Source organism: Podarcis filfolensis (assembly GCF_964270895.1).
Source record: "Podarcis filfolensis genome assembly, chromosome: 15".
Classification (NCBI taxonomy): Eukaryota; Metazoa; Chordata; class Lepidosauria; order Squamata; family Lacertidae; genus Podarcis; species Podarcis filfolensis.
This window is the reverse complement of record NC_139618.1, coordinates 33,791,427-33,819,110: the sequence shown is the minus strand read 5'-3', so window position 1 is coordinate 33,819,110 and position 27,684 is coordinate 33,791,427. Positions and strand designations below refer to the sequence as shown.

The following is a 27,684-nucleotide window of genomic DNA, read 5'->3' as shown; positions in this document are numbered from 1 at the left end:
ACTGATGTTTTAATGTTTTAATGTATTTTTAATCTTTTGTGGGAAGCAGCCCCAAGTGGCTAGGGAAACCCAGCCAGATGGGCGGGGTATAAGTAATAAATTATTATTATTATTATTTGGGGATTGTAGCTCTCTGAGGGGAATAGGGGTCTCTTTACACTCTCAGCACCCTTAACAAACTACACTTCCCAGGTGAGGATCATACCTACTGGCAGGGCTGGCATTTCCTCTTTCGCTGCTTGAGGCAAAACGGGAAGTGCTGCCCTGCCTCTGCTAATGCTTCTACTGCCACGATACCTGCCGCCGCCACCTGCACTGCTGCCACTGCATGCCCTGGCAGGTGGCACCAAATTCTAACCAGATCACACCCCAAATGGACACGATCTTGCCTGAAATTGGCGCTGGTGGGGCACCAGGCCATTTCCCTATTTAGTATTGGCTACACTGTATTAGTAGGGACGCGGGTGGCGCTGTGGGTTAAACCACAAAGCCTAGGACTTGCCGATCAGAAGGTCGGCGGTTCGAATCCCCGCAACGGGGTGAGCTCCCGTTGCTCAGTCCCTGCTCCTGTCAGCCTAGCAGTTCGAAAGCACGTCAAAGTGCAAGTAGATAAATAGGTACCGCTCCGGCGGGAAGGTAAACGGCATTTCCGTGTGCTGCTCTGGTTTGCCAGAAGCGGCTTAGTCATGCTGGCCACATGACCCGGAAGCTGTACGCCGGCTCCCTCTGCCAATAGAGTGAGATGAGCGCCGCAACCCCAGAGTCGGACACGACTGGACCTAATGGTCAGGGGTCCCTTTACCTTTACCTTTAAACTCCCTTTAAATGCGCTCTCTGCCACTCTTTCTTCAATCCATACCAAAAGTACCTTATTGGAAAATATCCCCAACTAGAATTGAAGTTCTGGGGTCGGCTGGAGACTGGGGGATGCGCAGGGAAGCAGCAGCTGTTTCTGAACTACCCTGCAAATCTGCTTTCGGGCAGATTTATTGGCTCCCTCGGCCAATAAAGCGAGATGGGCGCCGCAACCCCAGAGTTGGTCACGGCTGGACCTAATGGTCAGGGCTCCCTTTACCTTTACACTGTATTAGTAGTATTGGCTGCACTGACTGGCAGTGGCTCTCTAGGGCTCCATGAAGGAATCTTTTCACAGCTTTGCCTGAGATGCCGGAATTGAACATGGGACCTTCTGCAGTCCCTCCACATTTGGTAACATGGTGAGACTGCCAGCGGTGGAGGCAGCCTCTCAGGCACTTGGGGCGGTGTGCCCAGGGGCAGGGCGAACCATCCATAGGGGCAACATGGCCCATGCCTTCCCTATGGGTGCCGCGCTCCCCGTCTCTATGGGCGCCGAATGCCCCATCCTGTCCCTATGGGTGCTGTGTGGCACCCTTAGGGAGGGATGGGATGGGGTGCGTGGTGCCCTTAGGGATGGGGCACACCATGGGGCCTCAGCCGGCGGACAGCGCACGAGCCTGCGGGCACCGAGACGTGTGGCAGGCCCCACGGTGAGTGCCGCTGGCCGTTTTGTCACCCCCCCGTCAGGGTGGCACCCAGGGTGGGACGAACCCCCCCTTCCTACGCCCCTGGAGACTGCTACCAGTTAGGCCTGAAAACAATCCTGTATGGCTTTCATGGAATGTTGCATTTGTGAGCTTTTTCACAGTCACACATTATCATGCAAAGTGTTTTCTTTAAATGTCCCTTTGGGCCACCTGTCTAGCAAAACAGGAAGATGAGAGCAAGGGAGGGCAGATTCCAGGTTTGCTGCATCCACTCGGTGTTCTAGTTTTTTAAACTAGAACCTTGAGATCCCGAAGTGGAACCGGGTGCAAAAGGCACACTCTTGGAATGAAAGACCAGGTGCCTCTGAACAGCTGCTGAACACGGTTGAGAAGCACCTTGTTCTTCAATCTGTTGTAAGGACCAGAATGGGACTGAGGGAGGCTGGAGGGGCATTGCTGCTGCCGTGAGTGCTGGAACAACAACAACAACAACAACAACAACAACAACAACAATTATTATTAAAGTGGTACCTCAGGTTAAGTACTTAATTCGTTCCGGAGGTCCGTTCTTAACCTGAAACTGTTCTTAACCTGAGGTACCACTTTAGCTAATGGGGCCTCCTGCTGCTGCCACGCTGCCGGAGCATGATTTCTGTTCTCACCCTGAAGCAAAGTTCTTAACCCGAGGTACTATTTCTGGGTTAGTGGAGTCTGTAACCTGAAGCATCTGTAACCTGAAGCATATGTAACCCGAGGTACCACTGTATTATTATTATGATTTATACCCTGCCCATCTGGCTGAGTTTCCCCAGCCACTCTGGGCGGCTCCCAGCAGAATAATAATAATAATAATAAAGTGATAAAACATCAAACATTAAAAACTTCCCTAAGGAAGCCCGCTCCCTGCTGCATGGCCCATTTCCACCTGGCCTAGGGGGCGGGGCCAGACTCACCTTGAACAGCTAAAAGAGGCTCCTGGGAGGACAGAGGGACATTGCTGGAACAACTCTTGGGTTGGGGCAGCTGGCTAAAATGTTTTAAAATGTTTGTTTAAACCGGTTTTAATTTTGGTTCCTCTGTTTTGTTTTTGTTGGGTTGGGGTTGATTAAATGTTTAGTTGGGGTTGGGCTCCCTTCAGCAGCACAAATACTAAAATTGCAACAATACAGAGAAGATTAGCATGGCCCCTGCGCAAGATAAGAACATTGGCAGGATTACTGTAATAACCGGCAGTTTTATAAGAATATATATTTAAAGTAGATGAATAAATGAGTAAATTAAGTGAATTTGGAACATGCAGAAAATATAAAAAATATTTTAAGGAACCGCAGAAAAAAATGTAAGGAACCGCAGAAAGAGGGGGAAGGGAGTCGAGTTTTGAAATGTTAAAACGATTGTAAAATTATTGAAATGTATAAAACTGATATTATTATTATTATTATTATTATTAATAATAATAATAAATGTTTAGTTGGGGTTGGTGGTTATTTTAATTTGGGTACAACTGTATATTGATTATTATGGTTATGATCATGATCTTCTGTTGATTTATTGGTTTAATTATAGTCTGCATAAGATATTCTGTTTTTTTTAAAAAATGTTTGATTTTAAAAAATGTTTTTATATATGCTGTAAGCCACCCAGAGTGGCTGGGGAATCCCAGCCAGATGGGCGGGATACAAATAAAAAAAAATAATTATTATTATTTGTATTATTAGTATTATTATTATTGAGTTCACAGCCTTTCCACATACAAAATCCATTTCTGTTCGCCTCTCCCCTCCCCATTTCAGTGGTGGGGAGTCATTTTGTTGTTGCACTTGTTAAACAATAAGGGGTCGGACACGGTTGTGGATCTACTGTTGTCGATCACCCAGGGAATCTGCCAGTAGATGTATCTTCTGCCCTCCCTTGGGCTACAACTATGAGAAATGGTTGCTGCGTGCCGTGAAACGCAGCCCATTGAACTGATCGCTAAATGAACACCCCCACACGCCCACACCCCGAAACTGAATGTGAAAAACATTTAGATTAAAAACTGCATTCTAACGACCCCCCTCTCCCCCAAAGCTTCAGGGATAATTGGGACAAGAAGCCTGGAAGGCCCCAGAGTCTCTTTCTAACAGTGCTAATTGCATAAATCTGTATTAATTGCTGTGTAAAATAGTGCTCTGGAAAATCTGCCAAATGCCTTTTAATTCTTTTGCAGTCGGAGCCAACTGTTGTGAACGGATGATGGGGGAAAAACCAACACTGCTCTTCAAGGCAGCATCCTATAGGCTATGGCACATTGACAACAACGACTGAAAAAAATGAGTCACAGAAAGGGTGATAAGATACACATTCAGCCCACCTCCTGTATTTCATGCAAGATTGCTTGCCATGTTGTATTTTCCTGCCTTGCATCATTTTACAGGCTCCCAAGATCCAAGCAAAGGCTTTCCTGGCTTCTCCTAGAACTCGTCTCAAAACATATATAAAAAAGGATTTGCCCTGCTGTGTAAGATCAGATGTAAGATCCACTCCAGTGATCTGTTTCCAGCGGCTGCCAGACAGATGCCTTTGGGAAGCTTTGGGATAATGGTCCCCCTTGTCCAATGTCCACAGCATCAAAAGCAGGAGTGAGGAACCTGGACCTCACCAGAAGTTGTTGGGCTCCAACTCCCACCAGTCTCAGTCACATCGCCAATGACTTGGGACAATGGGGGCTGCAGTTCAGCAACATACTGTATGGAGAGCTATAGGTTCCCCATCCGTGATTTAGTGCATAATGAGTATTGCACCAGGACCAGAGAGACCTGGGTTCAGTTGCTCATTTGATCACAAAGGTGAACATGAGCCTGTCACTGTCTCTCTCTCTCTCTCAGCCTCATCGCAGGATGGTTGTGAGAATAAAATGGAAGCAGGAAGATGGGGACCATGCATTTTGCCTTGAGGTTCTTAGGTGAAGGACAAGATATAAATAGATGATATAAGTAAAATATAAAACGAACTAATTAAATAAATGATACAATGGACCTATCCTTTTCTAAAGAACTATCTGTGGTCTAAACCACGGAGCTGCTTGGGCTTGCTGCTTGGAAGGCTGGCGGTTTGATTCCCTGTGATGGAGTGAGCTCCCGTTGCTCTGTCCCTGCTCCTGCCAACCTAGCAGTTCGAAAGCATACTAGTGCAAGTAGATAAATAGGTACCAAAGCAGCAGGAAGGTAAATGGAGTTTCCGTGCTCTCTGGCACTCGTCTTGGTCCTCCGTGTGCCAGAAGCGGTTTAGTCATGCTGGCCACATGATCGGGAAGCTGTCTGTGGACGAACGCCGGCTCCCTCGGCCTGAAAGCGAGATTAGTGCCGCAACCCCATAGTCGCCTTTGACTGGACTTAACGGTCCAGGGGTGCTTTAAAGGTAAAGGTAAAGGGACCCCTGACCGTTAGGTCCAGTCGCGGATGACTCTGGGGTTGCAGCACTCATCTTGCTTTACTGGCCGAGGGAGCCAGCGTACAGCTTCTGGGTCATGTGGCCAGCATGACTAAGCCACTTCTGGTGAACCAGAGCAGTGCTCGGAAATGCTGTTTACCTTCCTGCCCGAGCAGTACCTATTTATCACTCTGCCACAGGGAAACCTGTTTATCTACTTGCACTTTGACGTGCTTTCGACCTGCTAGGTGGGCAGGAGCTGGGACCGAGCAATGGGAGCTCACCCTGTCGCAGGGATTCAAACTGCCGACCTTCTGATCGGCAAGCCCTAGGCCCTGTGGTTTAACCCTTTACCTTTACCTTTTATTATAATATTAATGGTACCATTATGCATTGTGTAAAGGAGGACACTGCACTGTAAATTGCAAACATGTTGGGTGGAAATCAACGTAGCACAAAGTGGGGTATGCACTTGGGTGACAAGGTCTGCTTGCGCAATGGGACTTCCCCCCTTCCTCCCGCACATTCCCTAAACCTGTTCTAGGGGTTCCCCCAACCTTCCAGAGCAGACAGTCCCACTGAGAGAGCAGAGTGTGCAACAATGCCATTGAATCCTGCCTAGTGGATTATAGCTGGTGCTAGTTCTACTCAAAGTAGACACACTGAAATTAATAGACAAAACTAACTGGGGACCAATAATTTCAGTGGGCCTACTCTGAGTAGCTTAGATGGAGACATCTCATTGCTAATGAATCCCACTGGCTGACCCACCCCAGGTTGTAATATAAGGAGGAACACTCCCAGCATTAATAATTGTAACTCTACTCAACTGCTCTCCCCCTTGACTTACTAACATATTGTATTTGTAATATTTAGTTCAGCTTTCTATTTACTTTCAGCTTTGTAACTGCAACCCAATATAAACCATGTTTACCCCAAAGACATGTGTATCACCCTTAGCTTAACTTAATGAAGCAGAATTTTGAAGAGCCAAATTTAAAAGTTAGGGCTGAAGCTCTTTATTCTCAAAGTGCTGAGGGTGATATTACTTGTTGGGTTGCATATGTATGTCACCTGCTTCCTTTGTTACCCAGTGTTTAACACATATACTAGCCGAACACAGCCATTAGATTCTATGTTGTACATTGCTTTGTTTACATAACACAGACCTTGCAAAAAGGGGTAACATCTAAGGTTTAGAAATATGAACCATTCTATAGCTCAAAATCAAGCTTTCTGGAGTAGAATCCAGAAAGGGTGCCTGCATATTTCTAGTCCTCAATGAGATGTGGGAGCAGAATCTTATAGGAAACACACAAATGAGTGAAATGAAGGGAAGTGGGCAATTCCAGCTTCAGCCCATCATTGGAGAAGAAACAGAAGGAATACTGATCCACAAGGGAGGGGGTGGAGCTGAATAACACATGAGAATGAAGAGGCCTGAACCAGTCAAAGAAGCCCAAGCCAGTAGGATACATCTACAAAAAGTCTATTATGCCCCAAATCTCCTTATGAGATTGTGGGTTGGCATATGCATGTATGATGGTCGTTGGTTGTCTAGCAAATTGGAATATATTTTCTCTCTTGGGCACTAGGTGGCAGCTATAGCCCTAAGTATGAGAGCATGTATTGCTTCCACATAATGGTCAGTTTCCCTCTATCCAATAATTTTGGCAAATAGGAGGGAAAATGCAAAGCATGGCTGAGCTTTCCTTCTAGAGGAACTCTACCATTTATTGTAGAATATGAACATATTCCGTGTGTTCTAGACATAGAGAAAATTGGTGCCATTGTGCAAATTGACTCCTCTTCCTTCCCAACTTTTGCAGCAGCTGAATGTAGGCTGCTTGGGACTATGTTATCTTTGGCTGATCCAGAAGCAGCAGGCAGGCATGACACACAGAATCCTGCCTGGGGGCTTCCTGTAGGCATTTGGTTGCCCCCCGTGAGAACAAGGGGGACTTTTGGTCTGATCTAGCAGCCAGGATCTTCTTAAAGTTATTGTGTTCAACAGGCCAAGATGCCTTGGAGTGAGATGTTTTGCTTTGTGCCAAAATGCCACATGGATCAAGTGAGCGATGTTTTAAACATTTTAAAATAAGGGGTAGGGATGGGGAGAAATTTGATCCAGTTCACATTTGAACCTGAATTTACCAAATCTGTGCTTTCCGAATCCACAAGGAAACCCAAACACAACCTTCCTTCAAAATCTGAATTTTGCAATGCAGTTGTCCTATCAACCAATGCATATATTAGGGGGAAAGTTTGCATAAAAATGAACACACCAGTGGGACTAACATACAAAAAGCATTACGTTAGGAGACACTGCTTTCAAAAATGTGCACATCAGTCGAAAACTAGAAATGTCAAAAACTACAAAAATCAAAATGTAAGGATTTCAAAATACAGATCCCCAGATCTAAGTCTGTGGATGTATGAGAACTCACATCAGCTGTTCTTTCTGACATGCTCTCTCCCGTCTCTCCCTTTAGGCTAAGCCTACACCAAGCCAAATGCTGCCAGTCATGTCTTGTGGTCTGTCACATGCTTGACAGCCGAAGGCCAAAGAAGGTAGTCAGATCAATAGATTGATTGAATCCCTGATAGGCTACGAGACACAACTTACGGGTGGCATTTGATGTGGAGGATTATAAGTAGGTCAGGTTTGCTTTAGTCTGTGACAACTGCTCCACTGTCAGAGGTGCTAAGCTTCTGACTGCCCTTTGCTGGGATTCACTGATGGAAAAAAGTGCTGTTGTGCTCAGCTTCTGCTCTCAGGCTTCCCAAAGACACCTGGTTGGCCAGTGTGAGAGCAGGATGCTGGCCTGGGACTGAGGTCCATCTGTATCTATATTCAGGGAGAAACGTGCTAAGAGGAAGGCACGCTTGGCAAATCCACACCGTGATCAACTTCTGACCGGAAACCAATGTCCCTACTATGGAAGGACATGTGGATCCAGAATTGGCCTCCTCAGTCACTTATGGACTCATTGTTAAAACTGTGTTTATGGAAGACAATCTTACTCAGCTATGAGTGATCGAAGAAGAAGAAGTATTTATTCAGTAGAAACTGGTGAAGCATGTGGGTTGGGCACTCTTGCTCTCTTGGCTTTCCAACACAACGGGTCGCTACCACTTACCAAGAGGGAGAGGGGAGGTGTGAGGCATGGGGTGCACAGTTTGGTGGAGCCAGTCCAACACTACTGCCATGACATGTTGAGCTTCTTGCGCCTCCCTGCTGTGCTGGGAAGCCGGGATGGCAGCAGTGCCTCACATGTTCTGCCTCACTGAATGCTACAGAATATCTCTCTCTCTCTCTCTTTCTCTCTCTCTTTCTCTCTCTCTCTCTCTCTCTCTCTCTCTCTCTCTCTCTCTCTCTCTCTGTATACAGTGGTACCTCAGGTTAAGAACTTAATTCTTTCCGGAGGTCCCTTCTTAACCTGAAAAGGTTCTTAACCTGAGGTACCACTTTAGCTAATGGAGCCTCCTGCTGCCGCCTTGAGATTTCTGTTCTCATCTTGAAGCAAAGTTCTTAACCCGAGGTACTATTTCTGTGTTAGCGGAGTCTGTAACCTGAAGCTTCTGTAACCCAAGGTACCACGGTAAAGGTAAAGGGACCCCTGACCATTAGGTCCAGTTGTGACCGACTCTGGGGTTGCGGCGCTTATTTCGCTTTATAGGCCGAGGGAGCTGGTGTACAGCTTCCGGGTCATGTGGCTAGACTCTGGGGTTGCGGCACTTATTTCGCTTTATAGGCCGAGGGAGCCGGCGTACAGCTTCTGGGTCATGTGGCCAGCATGACTAAGCCGCTTTTGGCAAATGAGAGCAGCACATAGAAACGCCGTTTACCTTCCCACCGGAGCGGTACCTATTTATCTACTTGCACTTTGATGTGCTTTCGAAATGCTAGGTGGGCAGGAGCAGGGACCGAGCAATGGGAGCTCACCCTGTCATGGGGATTTGAACCGCCGACCTTCTGATCGGCAAGTCCTAGGCTCTGTGGTTTAACCCACAGCGCCACCCTTGGTACCACTGTATCTGTATCTATATCTGGTGTTGTGTTTTTTTCTGGGGAAACTCAAAAGTACACAGTACCAGCACCCTTTCCTCTAGAATAAAAGCACTGGTTAAAAGTAGGCCACTTACTGTAACAACTTAATGGGGAGTAATGGTGCCTTTTTTTCCTAGAAGAAAGGCACTGACTATATATGCACACGCCCATAGCTCAGTCTTGTTAGCAACATATATAATAGAAATGAAGAGTGCAGAAATTGAGAGTGCTACTGTATTTACTTTTTAAAAAAGGTTCTTAAAATGGGTAGCTAGCAAAAGGCTGCCTCCTGTTGGCTGTTTCTTTCCCAAGGGTTTCTCCAAGTATTTTCTCATGGATGATTGGCTGGGAACACCCATGTGACCAGTCCAGGGAGAGAGGCACCCGGCACCTTCACAATAATGTTTTCATCGAATACTGAAGATGCACTTCTTTACCCTTTGACCATTGCATATGTTTAGAAGCCACCCTATTCTTGCAATTATAAATTATTTTTTAATGTTGTATTTTAAATCATTGTGGACATGCCCTGGGACCTTAGGGTGACAGGCAGGTAATATTTGTTTGTTTTTGCCCTCACTCTGAGGGCAATTGTCTATGTTTACCCTCAGTAACGCTGCCCCATAGTCAAACCTGATTGGCTATGTAGTGCTGTGACATTCTATTCACTTGGTGATCCCTGATTGGTTAGGATAAGTTGCCCGAGGAAACACAGCTTTAACCGGAAACGGATGAACACAACCGCACTGAAGTCAGGAGAGAGAGGAGGAACAAATAGCAGCAAGCAGCTACACCTAAACGGGTTTCAAAAAGGTGTTTCCAGGAAATATTTTAGTCCCGCTGAAAACAAGATTTTTTTGCAAACTGAAACAGGTAAACATTTGGCACATCCTAGGCCTGGGTACAAAGGTGTTTGATTCTGTGCAGCCAGATGCACCTAATGAGTCCCTTAGAGCCTGAGAAGTCTGTCATTCTTTGGTACAGTGTAGAGAATGAAGGCCTTTCCTGCCCTGCTTGCCATTAGTATGTGCATGCTTAAGCTGCGGCGGAAAAAAGCCACTGCTTGCACCTACTGTACAGCTACTAAAGCAGATCCTTAGGAATGGGCTGCTTGGCTTTTTCCTCTAATCCACAAGATAAAGAATAGTGCACAGCTTCCTGTCTGCAGTCTCTTTCTCTGGCTATTGTGAAGATGTTGGTGCTTATCCTAGATAAGCAAGCCACTTCATGGAAACCCGGGCAGTGAGCACCCTTTGGACTGGCTTCTCCTTAATGGAAAAACGATCCCAAGGGGTTAATCGCTCAGACACACTTGTTAACTCCTCTCACCATAAGATGCTGGAAGAGCCAGGACCGCATGATATTCGTGGCATGCTTCGGCAGGACTCCTCGTTTGTTCTTTGACTTTTTATCTTCGCTGTCAAGGAGAGAGGTCAGGTCCAGGTTAACCTACAGGGCAGGGAAAGAGAAAGGGAAGCTTAAGCAACAATGCAGGTGAAAAAGGGGAGAAAAAGAAAAGGGAAAGAGGAGCCTGGGTTGCCATGGTGACACAGATCGCAACGTCGGTCCGATTTCACGGTGGCTCTTGCGAGGCTGGAGAGGAGCTTGTGCTATTCAGAGAGGAGGAGAGCAAAACTAACTTAGGAGGAACACGTAGAAGCTGGGGAAGAAAGGGAGATCAGTAGGCTTTTCCGCTGTGCCAAACGTTCGAGTTAAAATAAATAAATCTGCTTATGAATGAAGATGCAAGACTGGAAGATCCTTGCAAGGTCAGGCCAGAAGTCTATCTAGCCCAGCACCCTGTTCTCATGGCAGCCAACCAGATGCGTATGGGAAGCCTTGAAAGGAGTATATGAGTGCAAGAGTGCTCTCTCTGCCTGGTGATTATTGATTTGTTTGTCCCCCCTCCCCTATTTTTATTTATACCCAGCCCATCTGGCTGGGCTTCCCCAGCCACTCTGGGCGGCTTCCAAAAAAATATTAAAATACTGTAATACATCAAACATTAAAAGCTTCCCTAAACAGGGCTGCCTTCAGATGTCTTCTAAAAGTCTGGTAGTTGTTGTTCTCTTTGACATGTGGTGGGAGGGCGTTCCACAGGGAGGACGCCACTACCAAGAAGGCCCTCAGCCTGGTTCCCTGTAACTTCACTTCTTGCAGTGAGGGAACCTCCAGAAGGCCCTCAGCTCTGGACTTCAGTGTCTGGGCAGAACGATGGGGGTGGAGACGCTCCTTCAGATATACGGGACTGAGGCAGTTTAGGGCTTTAAAGGTCAGCACCAACACTTTGAATTGTGCTCGGAAACGTACTGGGAGCCAATGTAGGTCTTTCAAGACCGGTGTTATATGGTCTCGGCGGCCACTCCCAGTCACCAGTCTGGCTGCCACATTCTGGATATTGTATTTTTGTGTTGTGAACCACCCTGAGATCTATGGATTGTGTTTAATAAATGATGATGATGATGATGATGATTCTAGCAACTGACATTCCGGGGCATACTGCTTCCAACAGTGGAAGCAGAACATGCTACTCTTCAAATAATGACCGCACACATAATTATGACCGTGGTTTCATCATACGTTTTCATCTGCACAGTGGTTTGGACAGGGAGTGACTTCTGATCTTTCTCCTCGGAAAGCACCCTTGCACCAACGCTGGAAAGGTTGTGGAAAAGCTAATAAATGGAAGGAATAATTTGAGCAAAGCTCAGGAAATCTCACCTCCAAATGCCACTTTTGGAGTCGAGGCACAGACTTGGAAGATGGGGAGAATCATAAAGGAAAAAGTAACTCTAAGTTTATCAGGTAGACCCCAGGCTCCACCCACAGTTTCTCCAGGTAGTGGAGGAAAGGCTCTGGTCTGAAACCCCGCACAGCCACTGCCAGTCAGTGTAGACTAGACTGAGCTAGATGGAGCAATAGTTTAAGGCAGCTTCCTATGTTTGTGATTCAAGGACCCGCCACCCGCTTGAGAATAAGAAAGACACATGGACACGTTATTAGGTTAATGGGCTAAAAACATGATTACAGCATGTGAGAGGTATTGGCTTAGGCATTGGATAAAACAACAGAGCGTGACTCCACCCCCTCAGGAAGGGGTGAGTCTATCAAGGGTTAACCACCAGTGGGAGGAGCCTGTTGATGCAAATACAACTGTAAGCTCCCCCTGATGTCACCGGGGGTCGTGCCATGGCTCTAGCCACCAGCAAGGGCGTTGGACAGGATCCACGACCGCCAGATTCCTTTACCGGAACACCCATAAAGAGGAGGGGTATGCGATGGCCACACCCTGCCCTCCAATCCACAAACATATTCCAGTGCCTAACTGCCAATACCAAAAGTTGTGACGATTTGCTACGAGGTAGGCGAAAAACCAAGTGGCTGGTGCCAGTTTGCCAGTTGGATAAAAATTCCTACCAGGCCCCTTGGCCAACCAAGGCAACCAACCACAGGTCCATAGCAATGCCAAGAACCAAGAAATGAACTAAAGGGAGAGAGGGTGGGTGATCCGACGAAAACCAGCAGCAGAATGAATGGGGAAGTGCTGCTGCATCCACATTTGGGGGGCTAAACCCCGCCCCTGAGCCTCAACCTGATTGGTTTTCCCCTGCCAACGCGGGAAATGGCTCCCGCTCACAACCCCTCCCCTCTGTAAGGAGGAGACTTTCTAAGAAATGATGTTTGCATCCTACCTCTGCTGCTACCTACCTGCAACCCTACCTGAAAATGCAATCTGGGGGAATGCTGAAATCTTCTGCATCTGCTCTTGCTATATAATAGTGCAGAATGGCCCTAATTCTTCAGGCCAGAGGTTGCTTCTGTCTTTTAATAAGCAAATGTCCACTGTTTTAGTCTTGGGGAGGGGGAAGCTGGGGAACATCCTTTGACCCTGACCAGCAACTCAAGTGCAGGCAACAGTGCATGTGTATTCCAGTTCACACAATGCAAGTTTGGGTACACTCATGGAGAGAGGCGACGAGGGGAACAAACTCAAGCTGCTTGCTTTGTTGTGTGAACCAGCCTTTCATCTAGGGCTGGATCAAGAGTTTTAGAGGCCCCAAGTACTGAAAAACATACAGTGCCCACCGTATGCAATTCAAAATTTGAAAAAAATACTAAACCAAAAAATAAATAAATTGATTTTTCAAAGTGACACAAAACTTACATGTATGCTGAAATGAAATAGCGCCTCCCCTCGAGTTTCTGAATGCAAAATCCTTTCATAGAGAAATTTCTCATATTTTTTGGGGTGCCCCTGCTTTGCTGATGCCTGAAGTGCCTACTGGTTAATATGGAACTGCTTTGGCCTTTTTGATTTCCGTGTAAGTCACTTCCCAGTAAATAGCCTTAAAATACCCTTCAATCTATTAATCAGTGTTAAAATGTAAAATTCTCAATAGGATTCTTCTTAGCAGAAGAAGGTTATTATTATTATTTTTTAAGGCTGGCAGAAAAGAAGAGGAAATGCAAAGATCTTGGGAAGCAGGGGAAGAGAAGTTTTTAATGAGGTTGCAGGAAACTGGAATCTCAACGTCAAGTTAAAAAACACACACACAGACACAGACACTTTTTTTTTTAAGGTTCTTCATAAAAACATTTCTCCTGCATGAATTAAACATCAGGATGGCAGCCCTGTGTCAGGTATAAATGATTCCCCCAGGTACCGCTTGGGATGTATTGCAAGGTCTGGGCTGAATAAATTACCCAGGCAATACAGAAATAACATTAGGAGTGCTTGTCCAGGGCTCCACCAGTGCCACAATATTCCCAGCATACTTGTATTCAACAGATCTGATCAATTTCACTCTAAGATCTGAGCTAGCAACAGCTTTTACACATTAAATAGAATTGAGATTCAGGTTTTGTTTTCCACTCCTCATCCCCGAGCTGAGAGAAAGACGAGGAATTGGGGGATATGACAGGCCTGCCAATGCCTTTTCCAATAGGTTTTTATATTATTATTAAGCTTTAAGTAAAAAGGGAAAAAAGGAAAGAAAGAAAAGCTCCAATGTAGAGAGAGGACCAGAGAGATTTTAAAGGAGCTCAGAGACTGATCGGGTGCAGTTGTGGTCCCGCCAGTGCTGACTCAGTAGGAAATGTCAGTACATCAATGCCTACGCTTTTTCATTATTATTATTATTTTATAAAAAAAAGATCTGAGCTTATATAGCAAGCACTGTATGATTTGCTTCTCATTAATACAGAATAGGGCGGGGGCAGAATAAGTGGGACACATTTCAAGAAGTAGGTAAGGATTTTCTGCCCGCAAAACTCTGATGGAGACACTAACTGGGAATGCTATTTCCTACTACAATAAAATCTCCATTATTCGTACCTCTGTTCTCTGAATTTTCCAATTAGCAGAGTGATTTAAGTGCCTCCCAGGATGGAGATAGATGGTAGTGTTTTATTTGGGGGGGGGACTCACTGAAAATTGTATTTAGGGGCATGGCTAGATTCTTAAAGCATTTAGGGAACAGGTGCACAAAAAATTGCCTAACATTTGCATATACAAATTAGGAACGAACAATTTCCTCCCAGTCTCTCGTTTTTTTTCAAACTTAGGGTTGGTTTGCCACATTTTTGCACATTTTAAAAAGCCTAGTAAAAATTGATCAGCATTTTATCGCATGATTCTCTAACAGATACATGTTTGCATGTGATCTTGCTTAACATACACATGTCTAGAAAGAAATTTCACCCAGTACGATGCATTTTTGTATGTTATTTTCACCAATATATGCATTTTTACGCCCACTTTCCTATAACGTATGCATTTTTGTTCACATTTCTTCGGTTGGCGGAATTTATTGCAAAATTCGGAGAAATGTGAATTTCACAGAACATTTGCATGTTGGCTTCTATATTGTTTTAGGATGGGTAAAATAGGTAGATGTGCATTTAAATGTGAAAGAAACTGAACCCCCCCCATCCCCAATGTGAATGGATGTGCATTGATGCCACTGGGAAATTAAAGGTGTGCATGGGCGAGATCTCACCAGCATTGCACTTTGCAGTGTCCAACGGATATCCTATAAATAAAGTGTTATAAGGTAAGTTAATTTTAAAGCAGGGGGTTAAGAAGCAGGAGAACTGGGGCCAACTGCAAAAGATCCTGGGGCTGAGGCTACTCACCAACATCTCCCATGGTGGTATGAGAGAAAAGGCTTGGCCAGTGGTTTGTACACTTCTCCCATTATCACTTTGGGGTGGAACTACAGGTCATGTTAAAGCATAGCGTTCTTGCTTCCCTTCCATAATGGGTAGTTACAAATTATGCTTTGAAGGCATACGACGCCACCACCTTGCTAAAGCTATGCAGACCTGGGCCTAGCCAAGGTAGGTTAAAAAAGTAAAGGGCCCCTGGAGGGTTAAAGGTAAGGTAAAGGGACCCCTGACCATTAGGTCCAGTCGTGACCGACTCTGGGGTTGCGGCGCTCATCTCGCTTTATTGGCCAAGGGAGCTGGTGTACAGCTTCCATGTCATGTGGCCAGCATGACTAAGACGCTTCTGGCGAACCAGAGCAGCGCACAGAAACGCCGTTTACCTTCCCGCCGGAGCAGTACCTATTTATCTACTTGCACTTTGACGTGCTTTCAAACTGCTAGGTTGGCAGGAGCAGGGACCGAGCAACGGGAGTTCACCCTGTCGCGGGGATTCGAACAGCGACCTTCTGATCGGCAAGTCCTAGGCTCTGTGGTTTAACCCACAGCGCCACCCGCGTCCCTTCCCTGGAGGGTTAAGTCCAGTCAAAGTTGACAATGGGGTTGTGGCGCTCATCTCGCTTTCAGGCCGAGGGAGCAAGCGTTTGTCCACAGACAGCTTTCCAGGTCGTGTAGCCTGCATGACTAAACAGCTTCTGGCACAACAGAACACCGTGATGGAAACCAGAGCGCACGGAAACACCATTTACCTTCCTGCCGTGGTGGCACCTATTTATCTACTTGCACTGGCCTGCTTTCAAACCCCTAGGCTGGCAGGAGCTGGGACAGAGCAATGGGAGCTCACCCCATCACGGGGATTCGAACCGCCGACCTTCCGATTGGCAAGCCCAAGAGGCTCAGTGGTTTAGACCACAGTGCCACCCGCATATATTCATTGGAATATACATATATTCTACATATATTCATCGGAAGATTGTCTGCCAGGAGAAACAGCCCTGTTTTGAATGTGGCAGCTTAATACCACCCCTAGTGCATCTTACGCCACATTCTCCTCTCTGAGAGGATAGATCCAGATCTGCGAAGTCTTAGACTGACTTCCATTTTGAATGCTTCCAAACAAACCAGAGCCTAAGTGATCTCCTCACCCTCTTTGGTTCCCCAGTTCTCTTAGGCGGTTGTTCTTACCTGCGCGTTCTGGATCTGAATGGCTCCCTGTGGGATTGCTTGGGTTACCACCTGGCCCTGAGACGTTACCATAGTTACAGGCTGGTAAAGGGCTCCACCTGGCAAAGAGACAGGATTTCACAGCAGAATTTTAGGAAGACAGCTGAAATCTATCGGCAGAACAGAAAAAAGAAGAAGTTTCAACCAGCCTCATGCATTTGAATCAAAAGTTCAGTGGGGGAAACCTGTATCGGAAGGGATCCCCACAGCCATCTTCACCTGAAAGATCCCATAGGCTGTCCAGTGGTCTTAGAAATCAGGACCAGCCGAAACATAATGGATCTAAATCCATTATTTGGATTTAGTATATTTCCAGAGAGACATGAGAAAAAATAAACAGAATCATGCCCACCCCGCTAAAGCCACAAGACTTTTCTTGCAGGATCCCCCATAAGAAGGCATTTGGAGGGTAAAGACAAATGTCACAGGCAACATTTTTTTTTGTTTGGTCTTTTTAGCAAACCAGTAAGAATTTGCACCTCAGTGGACACAGAAGGATTTAGGATTAAGCCTTGATGGAGAAATTGACTGAACAAATACAGGCATTTGATGGACAAACACAATCAGACTCATATATTGATTGACAGATGCTTTACACCTATTTCTTATACGAACAATATTTTGGTATAGCATTTCTCAAATCAGCCTGTTGCTTGTCTGTTTGTTGTTGTTGTTTTGTTCATTCTATGACAATCTGTCTTAATAGATGGCAGTGCCCAGTTTAGCTTATTGCATTTTCTGGTCTTCTTTGGAACTAAGAAACTTTATTTTGTCTGATTTACTTATGTTCTTTCTTAGAATTTTTTTTTAAAGACAGTTTAAGGATGAAGACAGACATAAAGGCTTTATGGCAGGAATGGGAAACCAGAGACCCTCCATATGGTATTGATCTCCAGCTTGCATCATGATCAATGGTTAGGAATGATGAGTACTGTAGTCGAACAACATCTGGAGGGCCACAGGTTCCCTGGTCCAGGTGAAGATGAAGGGAGATGTATCATTCTAAGGCTGCAGTCCTATGGACACACACACTTACTGAGCTCTGCTGAACTCAGTGGAACTAACTTCTCAGCAGACATGCATAGGATTGCACCGCTAGTGTGGTGAAAGTAATATGAACACATATCCACCACAGTCTAAGCCAGTGTGGTGTTATGGTAAGCTTGTTGGACTAGGGTCTGGGAGACCAGGGTTCAAATCCCCACTTAGCCATGAAACTCAATGGATGACCTTAGCTCAGTCGTTATCTCTTAGCCTAACCTACCTCACATAATATACAAATACAAATTAATCAATAATAATAAAAAAATTCAGGGAGGTGAATGTGTCTCCACTCCCATCGTTCTGCCCAGACACTGAGGTCCAATGCTGAGGGTCTTCTGGCGGATCCCTCCCTGTGAGAAGCCAAGTTACAGGGAACCAGGCAGAGGGCCTTCTTGGTAGTGGCACCCACCCCATGGAATGCCCACCCACCAGATGTCAAGGAAATAAACAACTATTTGACTTTTAGAAGACATCTGAAGGCAGCCTTGTTTAGGGAAGCTTTTAATGTTTAATAGATTATTGTATTTTAATATTCTGTTGGAAGCTGCCCAGAGTGGCTGGGGAAACCCAGCCAGATGGGCGGGGTATGGTATAAATAAAAAATTATTATTATTGTTAAAATTTCCAGGACATTTAAACCGATTCATCTGAATTTGGCTTCATTTTGATAGGAACGGAGAAGAAAGTTGCAACACTTTTCGACGGGGAAGGGAGACTCTGCAAACCACCAGAGTCCATGCTCTGGTACAAAGGAAGCTGTCATGTCAAGTGAGACCATCAGTGTGTCTATCGCTCGTCTATCTTGACTTGCAGAAGCTTTCCAGGATTTCAGGCAGGGGTCTCAACCAGCCCTACCTGGAGATGCCAGGGACTGAACCGTAGAGCTTCTGGATGCAGAAGAGATGCTCTGCCACCAAACTAGGTGTGATGGGATGAGATGGGACTGGGAAGAATAATCTGCTGCAGATACAGGAATGCTGTGACATTTCAGCAGGAAGAGAAAGTGTGTGTAAACCTGATTTGGTCTCAATTACAAAGCAAAAGGCCTGATCCTGATCCACCATTTTCATGCCGGGAAGGAATATAGCAAGAATCGAAAGTGAGGCCCCTGTGTCACTTTCTTGACAAGAGAATGCTTCTTGAATAACAATTGCTCACGAGCTCCTAGCCCTATTCAGATGGCAATTCAGGTAAAGTCAATGTGTGGACAAGGGAGGGGGAAGCACAAACAGAGCCTGCACAGGGTCTATCCATGTGCAAACTGGATTCTCTCTGCAATCTGTACTCTCTCTTATTGCAGGGAAATAACACACGGAGGGCCAGTGGGAACAATCCCATCCCACACGTTGAGTTGATTTGAATCAGAGCCATTTCCAGGCCCTGGAATGCTGCCTGATACCTATCAGGCCACAGTGACACTTCTTAGCTGGTTTCCAAATTCTGGGGTCACTGTGGGTTACCGGGAGGGAGAGGGGCAAGGCGGCAGGGAGGCTGGTGTGGTATGGGCGCAGTGGCAGAGCCAAACCACCATTCCTGCCACTACACCTCCACTGCACCAACCTCCTAAACCCTCCCTCCCTTGGTAACCGGCAAGGACTCCGGGACTGGGAAGCCATTTTAAACTTCCCACAGTCCCACCAAGTACCTTAGTGTTGCTTTAGGGTGCTGTGGAAAAAATTTAAATAGTGGGGTGGGAGGAGAGGGGGAAGAGCAGGCGTGGCTCCACAAGGATGCCAGCCACCAACAGTGGGCAGGGTCTGGTTTGCCACTGCAAGACATTCTACCTGTTTGCTCACTTCACTCATCCTAACACTTGGGTGCATATGGAATTCAGGGGTTTCATAGAGGCATGGTTCTAACAGACATGCCGACATCCTCAAGAAACAGTGCAAGGAGACCAGACGACACCATTTTCTGGGAATCTTTACTAGGACTCTTGGTCCATCTAGCTCACTACAGTCTACACTGACTGGCAGTAGGCCTCTAGTGTTTTGGGCAGGGAGTACCTCTCCGCCCTGTATGGAAAAGCCAGGCATTGAACCTGGGACGTTCTGCATGCAAAGCAGATGCTCTACCACTGAGCTGTGGCCCTCCACTGACAGACAGAAAGTAGTAGTAGTAGTAGCAGCAGCAGCAGCAGTAGTAGTAATAATAATTTATTTATACGCCGCCCATCTGGCTGGGTTTCCCCAGCCACTCTGGGCAGCTCCCAATAGAATATTAAAAACATGATAAAACATCAAACATTAAAAACTTCCCTAAACAGGGCTGCCTTCAGATGTCTTTTATAAATATGATAGCTGCGTATTTCCTTGACATCTGATGGGAAGGCGTTCCACAGGGAGGGTGCCACTACCAAGAAGGCCCTCTGCCTGGTTCCCTGCAACCTCACTTCTCACCGTGAGGGAACCGCCAGAAGGCCCTTGGAGCTGGACCTCAGTGTCTGGGCTGAACGATGGGGGTGGAGACGCTCCTTCAGGTAAACGGGCCGAGGCTGTTTAGGGCTTCAAAACCCCTTGAATTATTACAAAAAAGCCTAACAATGCACATGTTGAGTGATTTGTGTGTTAGAAGTTCTGTATTTATGTGAGAGAGATATTAGAGTGGTTCTGTGGGCGAATGGCAGTGGCTTTTAAGAGGGGAATGGAGAGTGCAATGAGAGGTGTGTTCTTTTTACACAGCCAGTTTCCCCAGGTTTTCCTCACGATTATGCACAATTCAGAGCTAACTATCTGAGGGAGTTTAAAAATACCAAGCATGCAAAAGACGCGACTAACATGGTCAGACGTACGCTCCACGCCTCCCACCTGACACAACTTGTGAGTTGACTGTTGTCATGGAGATGTTCCCCTGCTGCAGTGCTGATGCGGGCACCACGATTCCTTGGGGGTTGCCGGATACTGCAGTCATTGAGTTAGGAGAATTCTGCAGCATATCCTAGAGACAGACAGAGAGATGGAAAGAGAGGAACTTAAAACACACGGTGCCCATCACAGGCTTCTGCTGCACTTCCAACTCTGAAGACATCACAGAACTCTGCGGATGAGAATGAAGAAGACGTCTGTCCCACAAACAGCTGCATTATAGATGTCATGTATAATCTGGGTGCAGCCTGGTTGGCGTTGACCGTGACAGGGTCTTCTTGGTGGTGAATCCCCATTTGTAGAATGCTCTCCCTGCCAGGTATATCTATCTACCCTCTTTTTAAAATTCAGGGGGATTTTTTAAAAAAAACATTCCGGTTCACCCAGGCATTTGATGGCTGAAATATACTGTTTCTGGCAACCTTGAAGTCATTAGCTGTGAGGGTACATGATTTAAGTTTAAACGTTTTGAAATGCTATTAGTGTTTTTAGATGTTCTTAAATGATTTAAATACGTTTTTCATTTCATTTTAAACTGCATTGTTTTGTTATTGTGTTGTTTGCCCCTGTGTTACTTTAGGGGGAAAAACAAGCTAGAAATGTAATAAATAACTATTGTTTATTTACCTATCTTTGTTTGCCACTTACTACAAAAAAAAGCATCAAAGTGGCTTACAATTTTTTTAAAGTACAAATAGCAAATTAAAATACACCAAAAAACTAAAAAACTAAAAGTGCTCATCCTGCCATAACATACAAAGGGCACATCCAACTAAAAGATGAACACCAATTGTGAGCAAAATGCATGGGTAAATAAAAATGTTTTCACCTGGCACCTAAATATTGCCAATGCCAGGCTCATCTCTCTGGGGAAAGCATTCCACAGGCAAGGAGCCACCACTAAGAAGGCCCGGCCATGCATTGATACCCTCCACAGCCCCCCTGGAGGGGACACACAAATAAGAGCCTCAGATGATGAACACAGGGTCCGGGTAGGTTCATGTAGGGGCAGTCAAAAACATCTGGAGAGTACCAGGTTGGAGTAGGACTGCAGGAAGGTCTGTAATGGTTCCAGAAATCTGTAGAAATGTCCCCTGTTGATGGGGGCACAGTGATGGTTTGCATGCACATAACTCTGTGGCAGAACAAATGCTTTGCTTGCATAAGGTCCCAAGTTCAACCCTCATCATCTCCAGTAAAAAAAAAAAAAAGCATTTCAGAACATAGCTATCCCAATTAGTCAAATCTCTGCCCTAGCAACCGGGGGCAACCATAGCAACCGGGGGCAACCAATGGGGTGTTGTGGCCATCCAAACGGTCCCGCCCCACCACAGGGGGGCAGTTTATGGTGATCTCACCACAACACATGCCCTCCATGATGGAGGACACGATTTGCCCCATCATGGGTCATAACTCTCTCCTTTCCCCCTTTGCTGCCCCCTTTTACTTCACCCCGAATTTCTTCCTTGGGTGATCATCTCCTTTTGCCTCATGCTTGCAGAGCCACCTCCACAAAGTTGCCTTATTTCCATTTTTATCCCTCTGAATCAAGCAATTCCAGCAGCAAACTCATGGAAAATAACAACCTATTGAATGAATGTGTTGCAACACATTTGTCCTTCCATTTACTGAAACAGTAAATCCGTTGTGTTTGGAGGGCCAAGCATCTCTTGTAGTTTTAAGAGCTTAGTTAAAGATGCTAGAAGTGAACAAGGTCAAATGATAATCACGAATCCAGATGCTACATTTACTATTTTGAGAGAGGAGTTAAGAAAGATAGAGTAGAGAAATGTGCACTGAAAAGGAATCTACGGTACAGGAGGCAGTTTCAGTTTAATTCCTTGAACCTAACTCCTTTTCACGCCATTAGGGGTTCCTAATTTGTGGGGAGTGAAGATTCTAATCTGAATTAGCAACCCTGAGTCGCTGAACTATGAAAAATGGTAGCTATTCCAGATTAATTAATAAGGGATAAAATATTACTGCCTTATCTACATTCCCCTAAATAGTACTTGTCCTCCATTAGGTCTTGCTGACTCCCACACTAGTTTTAAGCTGATGCAAGTCTCCAAGGTCAGGCCTAGAAACTTAAACGGAGGGCTTGCGTTTTATTTTATCACTTTCTTCCTCCAAGGAGCTCTTCCTCTTCCACAATTTATCCTCACAACAATCCTGTGAGGGAGCTTAGGCTGACAGACCCAAAGTCATTCAGCGAACTTCATGTCCTAGCAGAGATTTGAATCTGGATTTTCCAGATTCGTAGTCCAACATACTCTCCTGGCTCTCACATTCTGCATCGAGGCAACCCAAATTCTGTAATGTACCGTATTTTTCGCTCTATAAAATGCACCCGACCATAACACGCACGTAGTTTTTAGAGGAGGAAAATCTGTAGGCATGCCACCCGTAGGCATTCCCTCCATAACACGCACAGACATTCCCCCTTACTTTTTAGGAGGAAAAAAGTGAGTGTTATGGTGCAAAAAATACGGTACATAACTTATGTAAATGAGGGTCACTTGAATATATTTACATAGCGTACTTCGTTCTGCTTTTGCGAGCGATAGAAAGGAACTATGAAGAATACCCACATTTTGGCCCTAATGGTCAGAAAACCCATTCTGGCTTTTGAAATTTAATCAGGTATTGCCTTACGTTTTCAAGTCTATTTCTGCAGTTTTAAGGTCTAGCCACTTTCTTTCTTTCTTTCTTTCTTTCTTTCTTTCTTTCTTTCTTTCTTTCTTTCTTTCTTCCTAATATTTTCCTGAGGCTGAACAATGTGCAACAGTACCAATTTCTGTGCTTGAATGCGACCATGGAAAGCTCATGACCGATTGCAGACTGGGGTTCATACCACCTGCTGACTAAGCCATATGGATTTCCTTGCTAAGATCTTCAGCTGAAGCCCTGCTCTGGGTGCCATTGCCTTCAGAACTGAGATGCAGTGAGGCTGGTGGCTTCTGGGGACAGGGCCTTCTCTGTGGTGGCTCCCAGAGTTTAGAACATGCTTGTTTGGCCCCTACAGTGTTACCTTCAAGGCACTGATTAAAGTCTTCCTCCTTTATTTGCCTAAGCTTCTGGGAGTGTTTTCTATGCATAACTTACCAGTTGTGGCTGATTTGCAATGGATCGCTTTTGTTTTTATTGCCAGCAGCTGCAAGTTTAAGAGTTTTATGAAAAATCAGCATTAAAACCATCTAATCCCTCCCACCCTTCTTTCTGACTCAGTCACCGTTCTCCATTTCCTGTCCTTGCTCCCGCCCTCTGCTTATCACAGACCAACAAAAATAACAGAAGTATAGCTACGGCTGGACATCTGGGCCAAAGTCTAGGGTTCTGCACCTCAGTGTCAAATCAGAGGGTAACATATGACACAGGCAATCTCAAACAGGTCCAACATCAGAAATTAAGGTGGGCAGGTGAACATTGGGTGACCCATCGAAGCTGATCCTGGTTGTTGCTAGTGGTGGACGACTCTGTCAATTTCATTTTCTCTTTCGTTTCTTATTTTTCCAGGCTTAACTCCAAGTTTCTACATTTCAGCAATTTCAGCAATTTGAGTTTCTTTTTTAATCCTCACGAAAATTTGACAGCATGTTACTGTGAATTTCTCCCAATAAACACATTTTTTTAATGCAGTTTTGAGCAATGTATACATTTCTGCAAGCAATTTTCCCAATAGAAAGCATTTTTGTATGTTATTTTCACAAAGGGATGCATTTTAAAATTTGTCTACAACAAAATACACTTTCCCACAAGGAAATGTGTTTACTATCAGGGCAGCAGAAGCAAACACCATTTTATTCCAGTAGTCATAATGCTTTAAGTGAGTTTTTAAAACATGAAAACTCTTATGCTCTGACAGGCTAATAACCAAAGTACAGCCAAGTATCAACAGAACCTCCCTCTCACCCCCTAAATTTGTTTTGGGGTTTCCCCCAATCCTCTGTAAAAGATGTGAGGAGGGCTCAGGGCGCATGTGGGGGGGGAGTTCTGTTGTGTAAAAATAAATTCTTGTGTGTGACGGGCAGGAGGGGAGATCTGCTGTGCAAGTGGAAATTCTTGCACTAACGGTAGCCACTAAACTTGATGGCTCTAAAGAGGATTAGATAAATTCATGGAGGGAATCTTCCGCCATCCTTCACCTTCACAGCTGGATGCAGAAATGCTTCTGAAAATCAGTTGCTGGCAGCCATAGGAGGGGAAAGGGCTCTTGTGAGTTTTGCATGGGCATCTGTGAGACCAGGATACTGGACTAGCTGGGTCATTGGCCTGATCCAGCGGGCTCTTAGGTTTACATAATGGGTGGAGAACTTTTTTGTTGTGGCTTTGTGGCTCTAACGCAGGGGTCAGCAAACTTTTTCAGCAGGAGGCCGGTCCACTGTCCCGGACCGTATTTTGAAAATAAAATAAAAATGAACGACTTCCTATGCCCCACCCAGAGATGCATTTTAAATAAAAGGACACATTCTACTCATGTAAAAACACCAGGCAGGCCCCACAAATAACCCAGAGATGCATTTTAAATAAAAGGACACATTCTACTCATGTAAAAACACGCTGATTCATGGACCGTCCGCAGGCAGGATTGAGAAGGCGATTGGGCCGGATCTGGCCCCCGGGCCTTAGGTTGCCTACCCATGCTCTAATGTATCAGGAATGCAGACAGTTTTAAAAAACGAAAGAGAAATGTTAATTGTATGCCTCACAACTGATGTAGTACACAAGGCAGTCTAAAGCCACCCCACTTCCCGTAAGCTCAGGGTCTAAAATTACTTTACTGCACAAAGGAAGGATGAGAAAGAAAGAAAGAAAGAAAGAAAGCTAGGCAAGAGAAGGAAGAGGCAAAAAAGGCTCCACTGCATGACATAGGATGAGATTGGCTTTTGGCTTTCATTCAAAGCTGCCTCAGAGACTTATGTTGGTTGGGAAGTCAGGATATAAATGCTTGAAAGAGAGAGAAGAAAGTTTGCCCTCCAGGAAACCAAAGCCATTACACGTTTACTGAAAGGGCGACTTTTGTGGCACATTGCTGCTTAAAAGAAAACACCCTTCTTATTCCTCTGACTTCCACTGTGTCCCCACAATATGGCACTCGTGACTCAGCTTTGAGGCTTGTTTAGTCCATTGTGCAAGCCATCTGCTCCTTTTGGCTGCCACCGGCCTTGCCGGCGAGATGCGCCTCTTGCCGAGGCGAGCTAAATATACAGCGAGAAATTCTCCTCCGTGAGCTGGCGGCACTATCGGTATACAGCTTGCAGCGTTGGGAAAGCCCCAAAGCAAATGATGCAGAATAGAATTATTCAATTATTAAAGAAGACATTCTTGTCATTGTTTGGGATAAGAGGTCACCATTCAATTAACACTTTTTTGTCGCTGATTAAATATTTGCCTTATCTGAGTAAACCCATACGGCGTGGCATTACTTTCTCAACGTCGTTGCTTGGCGCACAAGTAAACAAGCATCAAGCGCCCAGAAAAAAAAAAACCACCACACGCACACACCCAGGAAAGTCTGAGCAAACAACCAGCACAAACACATTGGGGGCAGATTTTTAATTTATTTTTTCCCTCTGAACTTTCCATGCATTTTTCTTTTTTTTTTACAGTGCTGAGATCCTGAAGAAGACATTTATTTCAGCCTGGCTCGCTATTCCAGACCCCAGGAATGTTTTGCTGGTTCATCTCAGGGCCACTTGGCCCAATCCAGACCCTGCAGTTGAAAATAGGGACTTGCTTGTAATTGTGACTCTCTATTTAGTGCTGTTCTCAGAGAGCTATTGGTTTTTCTAGTGCACCGGTCACCAACAGGGTGCCTGCGGGCATCAGTGCAGCCACTAGTACAACCTATAGCACCTGATAAAGTAAATATCGCCTCATAAACCCTCAATACACAAGAGACTGTTAGCTCTTCTAGCTCAGTTCTTGTTTGCACTGTCTCAACCCTTCCCTACACTGAAGCCATTATGTCACACACAATGGCAACCATTTTGAGATGTGCAGCGCCTCCACGGCAGCCATTTTGTGACTGGCACCCACAGCACTCTCAAACCCCCAAATGTGCTCAGCCACCCCCCCCAAATCTTGACAACCCTTGTTCTAGCACAATGAACTGAATATTGTATCGGTTATTTAAATACAGTCATACCTCATGTTACATTTGCTTCATTGTTACGTTCTTTCAGGTTACGTCCCGCAGTGACCCACAATTACTGGAAAGGGTTACTTCCAGGGTTGCCTGCTCACGCATGCGCAGAAGCGCAAAATGGCGTCATGTGCAGAAGCGGCAAATCGCAACCCGCACGTGCCCAGACGCGCCGCTGCAGGTTGCACTCTTTTCATGTTGCAAACGGGCCTCCAGAAAGGATCCCGTTCGCAACCAGAGGTACCACTGTAGTCTGTGGTTTTAAGTCTTAATGATTTTCCTAAAAAAGGCTTATCGGGCACACGAGTCAGAAAGCTAGACAATAACTATTATGTCTTACTCACAAATGGTATAGCAACTGGAAATGCCTGATTCTATCAATTCGCTGCCACGTCTTTCCCCGAAGCCTCACCAAGTAATTTTATGGAATGACAACTAATGCTTTCCCTGAAATGTGACCCAGGCATTTTATGAACTTCTCATTGTATAACAGTAGAACTGTAGAACGGGCTTTATCATCTTTAGTTCGTAATATTGTATTTTATTCTACCCCACCAGTAATCCCCCCTTGAAAAGACAATAGCAATGTTGTGGTACATACACAGAAGACACTGGGTTCAATCCACACCATGTCTCGGTCGCACTGGGAGAGACTCCTGTCTGGCACCCTGGAGAGCTGCTGCTGATTAGTGTTGGAAATACTGTGTTAGATGAACCAATGGTCTGACTCAGTCCAAAAAAACCCCAGCTTCCTATTTTTGTTGCAATGTGGTTTATAAACAAACAAACCAATAAATTTGGCAATGAGCTTCCATCTGATGCTGCTGTTTGTGGCAAACCAATTTTGAATGCAGAAATTGCCATAGAGGGACTTATAAATAAACTTGACTGTGTTCAACTGTTAAAATTCCCATTCTCATACCAACGCCTAAGCCGTTTATTTCATATTGCTGAAGGATCTATTTATGGAAATATTTATAGGCCACAATATCATTTAAAAAGTTTAAAGTGGTTTACAATCCAATACCTACTCTGCTCTTTACTTTCACTTTGCAGCTGTGTTCACACCCAGATCATATATGTTGCTTCCCCTCAAGAAACATGGGAACTATAGTTGACCCCCACATAGCTGCAATTCCCAGAACCCATAACAAACTACAGTTCACAGGATTCTTGCGGGGAAGCCATGTCGTTAAATGTACTTTAAAAGTATAGTGTAGATGGCACCTAATGAACTTTGAAGAAGCTCTTATATTTTTGTCAGAGATCCACACT

At 45.3% G+C, this 27,684-nt stretch overlaps 1 protein-coding gene across 8 annotated transcripts in view; it reads right to left on the bottom strand.

The window, feature by feature from the left end:
* PKNOX2 (PBX/knotted 1 homeobox 2) overlaps positions 1-27,684 on the bottom strand; it is a 432,656-nt gene that overhangs the window by 16,128 nt on the left and 388,844 nt on the right. For all 8 annotated transcript variants that reach the window (XM_083588791.1, XM_083588795.1, XM_083588792.1 and 5 more), the window contains 3 exons: positions 20,208-20,337; positions 16,318-16,415; positions 10,297-10,416 (listed from right to left, as the gene is read on the bottom strand). In XM_083588791.1, coding sequence (XP_083444917.1) covers positions 10,297-10,416; positions 16,318-16,415; positions 20,208-20,337 — 348 coding nt within the window. The remainder of the gene's footprint in view (positions 1-10,296; positions 10,417-16,317; positions 16,416-20,207; positions 20,338-27,684) is intronic.